General features: G+C 24.1%; 1 protein-coding gene across 1 annotated transcript in view; it reads left to right on the forward strand.

Annotated features, from left to right (window-relative positions):
• The first annotated feature begins 3,445 nt into the window (after positions 1 to 3,445).
• LOC117168725 (mitochondrial import receptor subunit TOM20 homolog) overlaps positions 3,446 to 9,823 on the forward strand; it is an 8,268-nt gene continuing 1,890 nt past the window's right edge. Inside the window, exons 1-2 of the mRNA XM_033354450.1 lie at positions 3,446 to 3,653; positions 4,104 to 4,195. Coding sequence (XP_033210341.1) covers positions 3,533 to 3,653; positions 4,104 to 4,195 — 213 coding nt within the window. The 5' untranslated portion in view covers positions 3,446 to 3,532. The remainder of the gene's footprint in view (positions 3,654 to 4,103; positions 4,196 to 9,823) is intronic.

Below are 9,823 nucleotides of genomic sequence, written 5' to 3' on the forward strand. Positions count from 1 at the left end.
AATAGTTGACTAACTTTTAATAGAAATAGTTAAACTTTCAACTAAAACAATTAGTTTTCTGCAACAAAAAAATTTTGAATTAAATACATAACTGAACAAAAAACATTTTTTAAATTGTTTTTAACATACTAGTAAAATTTTAAATAAAAAAATTACATTTTCATCCAAAAAGCTAAATTGTATATTAAAAAAAGGCACTTCTAATAAAATTCATGAACTTTGCACAAAAGAAATTTATTTTCCATGGAAACTAATTTTCTGAACAAAAAATTAATGTTTAATCATAGTTAAATTTTCAACAACAAAGATTAATTTTCTACCAAGAAAGAAGAGTATTCAATAAAATACAAAAAATTTTAACTAAAAAAGATCACTTTTCATTTAAACATACAATAGTTAAATTTGTGGTAAAAAAAAATTAATTTTTAACCAAAAACAAAATAAATTTTCTACAAAATAGTTACATTTTCAGAAAACAAATTTATCCAACTAATTGATGAATCATCAACCAAAACAAAAAATATAAAAAAAAAGTTTAAATTCTTTGAAATCGCTCGAAATTATTTAAATAAATTGAAAATTCGTTGGAATGTTTTAAAATATCCTGAAAATTTTTGAATCCTTTAAAATCGCTTAAAATTTTTGAAAGCTCTTGAAAATTCCTTACAAGTTTAAAAATATCTTAAAAGATTTCAAATCCTTTAAAATCTCATACTGAATTATCGAAATCAATTGAAAATGCCTTAGAATTTATTAAAATATCCTAATATATATCATATCCTTTAAAATCTCATATTAAATTACTGTCAAAAATTGAAAATTCCTTGGAACGTTTGAAAATACTCTCAAATATTTCTAAACCTTCAAAATATTTTGAAAGACCTTGGCATCTTTTAAAGATTTCTAAAGTTCTTTGGAATTTTTTTAAATAACCCTGCTAAAGTTGTTAAAATTCTTTGAAATTCCTTTAAATTATAAAAATAAGCTGAAAATTCCTTGAGATCTTTCAAAACATCCTTAAATATTTAAAATGCTTAAAAATCTGTAGAAATCTCTTGAGAATTTTTTAGAGCTCTTGCAAATTCCTTGAAATTTTAAAAATACCCTGAAATATTTCATATTCTTTAAAATCTCATATTAAATTGCTGTAATCAATTGAAAATTCCTTGGCATCTTTTAAAACTTCCTCAAATATTTAAAATCCTAACAAATCTTCTGAAATCTCTTAACATTTTTTTAAGCACTTGACAATATCTTGAAATTAAAAAAAAAACCATGAAATATTTTAAATCCTTTACAATCTCATACTAAATTATTAAAATCATTTAAAAATTCCTTGAAATCTATTAAAATATCCTAAAATATATCAAATCCTTTAAAATCTCATATTAAATTACTGTAATTAATTAAACATGCCTTGGCATCTTTTAAACTACCTCAAATATTTAAAATCCTTACAAATCTTTTGAAATATCTTAAAATTTGAAAAATACCATAAAATATTTCAAATCCTGTCAAATTTCATACTAAATTATTAAAATCACTTAAAAATTCATTTAAATCTATTAAAATATGCTAAAATACATCAAATCCTTTAAAATCTTTTGAAATCTCTTGAAAATTCTTTGAAAATTTAAAAATGCCCTAAAAAAATATACATATAATTTTATAATTATATACAAAAATCGTTTTAGAAATATTTAAACTTTAACTCGAGTAATTTCTATTAAAATCTTAATTTAATAGTTTAACTAATCTACAAACAGTTAAAATTTTTCCGTTTTCTAAATTTCAGTCTGAAATAATTTCATTCAGAGATTGTCCAATTGAAAAACATACATTTAATGTTTGAACGCATTCAATTTATTTATAATTATTAATTTTTTATAAATAAACTTCCAAGTTTGCAATTCTAAATTTGAAGACTTGAATCCCATCGAGTTGAAAATTATTCCTATTTCGTAGTTGAAAATGTTTGAAAATAAAATTTCGAAAATTAGGAATTTTTATTTGTTTCATTTTCAAAACTCTAATCTACAAACATTTCAATATTTAACGTTTTGAAACTTTTCTCTTTTTTAAATTTCAATCTGAAGCTTTACAAACTTTCAAGAGATTGCAAAAGATTTTAAATATTTGAGGATGTTTTAAAAGAGGTCAACGAATTTTCAATTTATTTTTATAATTTACGGAAATTTCAAAGAATTAAAAAAATATAATATAAAAAACTATAATATAAAAAAATAAAAATCAAAAAATCAAAAGATTTTGAAGGATTTGAAAAATTTGTGAGAATTTTAAAGATTCCAAGGAATTGTCATTAATTAAAGTAATTTAATATGATATTTTGAAGGATTTGAAATATTTCAGGGAATTTTCAAATTTTTATAATTTTAAGGAATTTCAAAGAATTTTAACATTTGAGAGTATTTAAAAAGGTTCCAAGGAGTTTTCAATTGATTTCAATAATTTAGAATGAGATTTTAAAAGATTTAAAATATTTTAGGGTATTTTTAAAATTGCAAGGAATTTTCAAGAGCTTTGTAAAATTTCAAGAGGTTTTAAAGGATTTTAAATATTTTAGGCTCTTTTAAAACATTTCAAGGAATTTTTAAATATTTTCAACAATTTAAAGCAATTTCAAAGAATTTTAACTATTTTTTTTTTCAATTTTTCTGGTTGAAAATGGAACTGCTTTGTTAAAAATCTAGTTTTCTTTTGGTTTATGATTTATCTATTTAGTTGACAAAATTTTTTTCTGAAAATTTAACTATTTTGTAGAATTTTTTTTTTGGTTTTGTTTAAAAATTAATTTCTTTAAACTACAAGAAAATTATACTTCGTGGAAAATAAACTTCTTGTGTGCAAAGTTCATGCATTTGATTAAAAATGCCTTTTTTCTTATACAATTCAGCCTTTTGATTAAAAATTTAACGTTTTGTTTCAAAATTTTAATATTTTGTTTAAAACAAATTTAGCAAATTTTGTTTGCAGAAAACTTATTGTTTTAATTGAAAATTTAACTATTTGTATTAAAAGTTAGTCAACTATTAATTAAAATTAATGTTATATTTTATATTTATAATATTAACATTAATAATATGTACAATAGTAATAATACTCATAATATATACGCCTGAAAAGCATAACCTCAAAATTGACTCATGCTTGAAATGAAGAATCACGCGAAACATTAAATTCGCCAGTTTCTTCCATTTCTTTCAAATGAGGATCGAGATGTAAATAGAAGACCACCGATGTCTTCCGAAGATATCAGATCGACAATCATCGTACAGCAGAAAACCGAAGTCGAATCGTGCATTGTCGGCTTACACACGAACTCACAGTGGTAATCATGCAGCATCTGTTTTGTGGCTCCCAAACGGTAGGTATGGTGGGGGTAAATTTTATCCACGATCTGGCAGCTCTGGTTTGCGCGTGCGCAGGCTACATCTTTTTTTCTCAAGTATGGTTGAAGCAGAGATGAGGTGTTTGTGAATTATAATATTTAAATTTGTTTATTAGAATAATCATGGTTTCAAAAGCCGCAGTGGGAATCGCTGTCGGAATTGCGGGAATTTTCGTCGGATATTGCTTTTACTTCGACCAAAAGCGACGTAGTGATCCTGACTTCAAAAAGAAACTTCGTGAACGTGAGTTTTGCCGAGGAACGATTTCCCATTTCTAACATGTGCTCTTTTTATTTGTTCAAATAACGTGCTACCCAGGTCTCTCATTTCTTTCTAATATTAATTAAACTGATTTTCTGAATTGCCTCCATGATTTTGAGAATGTCTCTGTCGCCAATTTGTTGAGGTATTGTTGATCCCTTCGTGTGGAACTTATTAAAGAAGATATTCCGAAAAATTTCGAGTTACTTGCGTCGAGAGTCAGGGTTCAATGCGTGATTTTCTTGATTTCTGATAAAACACTATTCCTAAATAATTATAAGAAACCTTTTTGACGAATTTCATTTATGGTTGAGGGTTATGACTATCTTTTGAGTTATAATTTGCGCCTTTGTAGATTTAGTCAACTCAACGTAATCGTAATTTTGGGTTTGCTAATTTTTCAATATTGCAATATATTCAATTAATTTCTAGGAAGGAAAGCGAGGAAGGAGGCACAGAAGTCTGGATCAAAAATACCAAATCTGAAGGATCATGAAGTAGTTCAAAAGTTCTTCGTGCAGGAGGTACTTTTTAATAGTGTTTTATAGGAACGGGTTACCAGGAACGTTATGTTTTTTTAGTAACGTTAACGGTAACTTGTTACTTGTTTAAACAAGTAACTGTAATATTAATCCCTGCTGCAAAGAGATCTAGATAACATTTTTCTTGGTTTCCGCTAAACCGGGAAATGACAGTAAATTTATTTTTGACCGCGAATTTGACAAATTTGTAGAAAAAAAATCTGTCCAAGTTTGATTTCAACCGTTTAAAAAAATTAGTTTAATTGTTATTTTTTTCCACTTTCATATCATTCAGTTTACAATGCGTAATTAGAAAATATTTCATTTAAAATTTTCCATTTTAGATTTAATTTTTAAGCATATATTTTCCAAATTTTAAATCGCAGTTTTTAAGAATTCAAAAATTACAAATTAGAAGCGTTTAAAATCGGTAATTTTGAATAAAAAACATTTTTCATTTCAAAAATAATTTTAATATAATATATATTTATAACTATGGGCTATTATTAAATTTCAAATATTGTTTTTAACTACAATTTGAAAATTTTCAATTAGGAAAAAGAGCAGTTGCTTGATATTTAGGAATATTTTACTTTTTATTTAAAATTAGTAATTATAAGTCAAATATTCAAAACTAAACAACAAAGGTAAACTTTAAACGTTGAGATTTTAATTTTTCTATTTAAAGAATTTGAAATTTAAAGTAAAATTGTTATATTTTATTGTATAATTAAATATTGAACTCCTATTATTCCTAGGAAAATTTCAAGTAAGAGGTATTTGGAAATTTTTAAAAGGTTAAAAATAATTTTAAAATTGGATACAATTTGATGAAGTAATTTAAACGAAGTTTCTACGTATACCGATAAAATCTTGCTATTCGTACCGGAATTTCGATGCAAATAATTTAAAACAAAATATAGATTTTTACATATTTCGAACAAAAAAATTAAAAGCTTTTTAACAATTTTGAACAGCCTCAAAGAATAAAAAATATTTTCTTAAGAATCCTGGAGAAGTTTAAAATGATTTTTCATTTTCAAAAATTAATTTAAAAGAATATTTAAAAGGACTTCCAAAATTGAAAAAATTAATCTGGAAAATTTCAACGAATTTTTATTTACTTTGCAGTCGTTTTTTTTTAATTTTATGAAAAATTCGTCTTATTTTTAAAGAAGTTTGGAAGTTCTGAAAAAATTTCAAACATAAATTAAAATTTAATTTTAATTTAATTTTCCGTTTAAATGCGAAATAAATCAATGGAAACCAAAAAGAAAAATCAACTACTTTTGTTTGAAAAGTCTACTATTATATTTTTGGTTCGCAACTCATCTCTTTCAGTTAAAAAATCTAGTATTTAGTTGAAAATTTTATTATTTTTTTTAAAATGCAACTATTTCGTTAAAAAGTAATCTTTTTTGGGCAGAAATTCAGATACTTTGTTAAAAGTTCTACTACTTTGATAACAATTTATTTTTCTAGAGTTTTAGATTTATCTCTTTCATTAAAAAATTAACTATTCTTTTTTTAGAAAAATAATATTGTGGGTTAAAGGACCATCATTTGGGTTAAAAGCTTTTGTTGAAAATTAAGTTTTGGTTGAAAACTTATATTTTTTATTCAAAATTGATCTCTTCTAGTTTAAAATGCATGTATTTAGTTTCAAATTTGTTTTTTTGGGCGAAAGTTAATTTTCTTCTTTAAAAATTCATCCTTTTGGATTAAAAATGTGATTGTTAGGGTATAAATTAATCGGGTTTTTTAGGATGAAATATTTTAATGAACAAGATTAACTATTCGGTTAAAAAAATAACTTTTTGGTACAAAATTATTGCTGAAAAATTCACCTTTCTGGTTGAAAATGTAACTATTTGCTTCAAATATGTCCTTTTCAATTAAAATGTAACTGCTAGTTAAAAGTTGAACTACTTTGTTAAAAATGCATATTTTGACTTGTAGATTCATCGCCTTGATTAAAAAATTAACTATTCTATTTTTAGAAAATTAATCTTCTGGGTAAAATAATCATCTTTTGATATGAATTCTTTTCTTGCATTTTTTTAAGTCATCATATTGATTGAAAATTCATCTGTTATATGTTGAAAATGTAACTATTTTGTTAAAAATTATTTTTTCCTTGTTGATAATTAATGTTTTTAATTAACATTATATCTTCCATTTTTTTATTATAATTAATATTTTTTGTTGAAAATTAATCCTTCTGTTTGAAAAATCATGTAGTTTGTTAAAAATTCGTCTTTTTGGGTCGAAAATTAATCTTTGTGATTAAAAATTCATCCTTTTTGTTTAGAAATGTACCTTTTTGGTTTTTAGTTAATTTTGTTTTGTTAATGCAATTTAGAGTATATAAGGATCTCTTCTTTTTGTTAAAATGTTCCAAGCAAATTTTGTAATTGAGAATTAATAGCGTGAAAGAAAAAAGTTAACAGATTATTAGAGTCAAATTCTTTATTTAAATTACGTGAGGGATCATTCACAGTCTGCCGAAGTATCATTCTCTATGTTAAGTTTGAAAATACTATTCAAATTAAAAATTAAATAACTGTTTAAAGCTTTCGGAATGTAAAATGACGCATTAAAAATATTATTTAGAAAAGTAACGCCAAGGTAACGCGGTACTTTTTGTTATTCTTTACTTTTAACGTGCCCAATACTGCTTTTCAATTACTTAATACGAGTGTCTAGTGGATCGGGGAATGGGGAGAAACCTGGGAATTTTATTTGATCATAAAAACCCCGTGAATTTGATTTATAATCGGGAATTTTTGTCTTAAATCGAAAGATTCATTTTTCTGCTAGTAACTTATCTTATTTTTTGTTAACTTGTTATTTATATATTAAGTTCCAAAGAAGATTGCTATTTTCGTACAAACAACTTTTAAAATTTTGCGAAATGTAAAAGATAATCTGATGAGGGAATCGGTCTGATTCCGAAAAGTTATTGTAAACAATTTTTCTTACAATTTATTTATCGGGAGTTGATAAAAAAGTAACCATTTTTTATTTGTATAGAAGAATTATGCCAGCTTTTTCCTTTTTTTAATGCTTATTATTTATTTCTTATAGCTTATTTCGCTGATATTTGCTCTCGTATTTCTTTTATTTTTTACTTAGATTTGTGAGAGGTATATTTTTCATTTAAATTTATAATCAAAAACTTGTTTTTAATTTGATGTGTAATGTCCAGAGAAGCGTTAAGAACTGGTACGTTTTCATCTAAAAATATTTTTAGACGACGTACATATTTTGATATGAATTTTTCCAAAAAACTTTATTATTATACCTTTCTTTGAATTTCTGGGGTGAACAGTTTTTTCCTGAGCGTCAGGAAAAAATTATTAATATTTTCCTGAAGAAACATTAAAAAATTCTGATTACGCTATCAGTCGAAGGACGCCGTAAAGTGCAAATGCTGTGAATTTGAAAATTTTTTTAAAGCCTCATATGGAGTGGTTCTACGAAGAATTGGCTATCTTTTTGTTACCGTTAAAAATTAGTCTCTAAGACTGCCTTAGTTCTTGTAGTCTTAATTATGAGGTAAATTTTGGTTCTGAAAGAGGTTACAAGCTATTAGAATTATCTATAAAAGAAACCCGGGTGAAGGCATTTTGTCAATTAATTTAGAAGATATTGCAAAAATAGTGCAAATTTCAATATTTTCTTAAAATTTAAATAAAGTCTACCTATTAAACATTTTACAATGTTGCTACAAAAAATTTGTAAAAATTCAGAGACTTCTGATCCTTAGAAAAATAATAAAAATAAAATGAATATATATTTTTAAAAGAAATTACCAAAAAAAAAAATTTTAATGTTTCAAACATTTTTGTTTCATTAAAAATATATTGCACCATGCAAGCAAAATTGTTTACAATAATAATGGTGATTAGTTGGTGTGATTTTATACAAAATGTACCTCAAAAATAATCTAAAGGACATTACAAAAAGTTACTCAATTAGCTTTTATTTAATCTTCTTAAACATTTGAAAGAATAACTTCATCCTGACTCATTTTTTAGATAATTCTAATATTTTTCAACCTATTTAAATATAAAAATGTTAGCTCTCGTAAAATTAACATTAAAAAAACGTCAGTTATCATAAGAAAAACAGACGATGCCATACTTGTGATCGGCAAGGTAGTTTCGATTCATATTTATCACATGCTGTGATTGAGGATAAGTTTGGCACGTTTTAATACATATTTTTTTCTTTCTGTACTTAAATTTTGTGACCGGAAGATTTCCCATATTTCATAATTAGCGCATTTCTTCATTCTTCAAGATCACAGCTAGAAAGTATATAATTTTCAAAGTAATTCAAATAATTAAACTTTAAAGGTTCACAATATTTCTTGAAGTATTTAAAATTCTGCAATTTGGAATGGTGAAAATGACAGTGATTTTTGATTTGACATAATCACATCTTTTAGTAACAAAATCTATCCAGTCCTTTTAAATGACGATTAAAAATATATTTATTGTCTTTAAAATTTCTGTAATTTCAATTTGAAATTATATTTTGAATGTGCAATTATTAAATAATATACTCTTTGAGGCCTTGACACTTAATTTTTTTAAAATTAATTTTTATATTAATCTTTGGAGGTTTCGAATTTTAAATTTTACAATATTGTAAAGAAATATTTCTAATACAAAGTTAAAAATTGAGTTTTAAAATAAAAAAAGATGAAAATTAAACTGAATTGGTTAAGTTTTGGAAAGTATTAATAGCAATTTAAGAATTCGTAATTTTTAAGCGATTTCAATTTACGTCAAATAATTGAAATTTTTAAAGGTTTGAGTATAGAAAGGTTTTATTATCCCAATTTTTGATGACTAAATTTTTTTCATTTTTAAAGTTCGCATTCGTTTATTCAACGTTCGGGAGTAGAAATTTTTTCATTTTTAACTTTTCCTATTTGAAATTACTATTTATTTTGAAAGGGTTTTTTTTTTTAATCAATTCATTTTTTGTTTTAAAAAAGTTTTCTAATCAGTTTTAATGTTACTTTGTAATTCCATTATGTAATTACAATTTAAAATTCTAGAATTTCAGAAGCTTGCCTTTGAAAGATTCACTTGAGTTTTTAATATGAATCTGTCAAATTTTAATCGCCTTGAATTCAAAAATTTCCAATTTTAAAGTTTTAAATTGTTAGTTATTTAATTATGAATGCTTTTAATCAAGAAGAATACAATTGCAATCCCCTTAAATTTTAAAAGACTTTAAAAGACTTAAGTTTTAAAAGAAGTTCCAAAATTTGAATCTTAAAATATTCAATTTTTAACGTTTTGACATTGTCATGTTTTCGAAATTTTAATCTAAAATCATCCTAGTTTCTTGATTCTCCAAATCAAATTAAAATCGTTTGTATACATTTTTTAATTTCGGCCGCTTACAATTCGAAATTATTAATTATTTTTTTAAAAATATTTATTCTTATTATATGATTTAAAGTCAATCAATTTCTTGCAAAAAGGTTTTATGATATTTATTGACTTTCGCAATTGATAATACGAGGGTAGTTCAATAAGTCCTTAGAATGAAGTATAAAAACAATTTTTTTTGGGTAAATTTTTTTTTATTTTTCAACATAATCTCCTTGGA

The sequence above is a fragment of the Belonocnema kinseyi genome, chromosome 3 (assembly GCF_010883055.1).
Source record: "Belonocnema kinseyi isolate 2016_QV_RU_SX_M_011 chromosome 3, B_treatae_v1, whole genome shotgun sequence".
NCBI lineage: Eukaryota > Metazoa > Arthropoda > Insecta > Hymenoptera > Cynipidae > Belonocnema > Belonocnema kinseyi.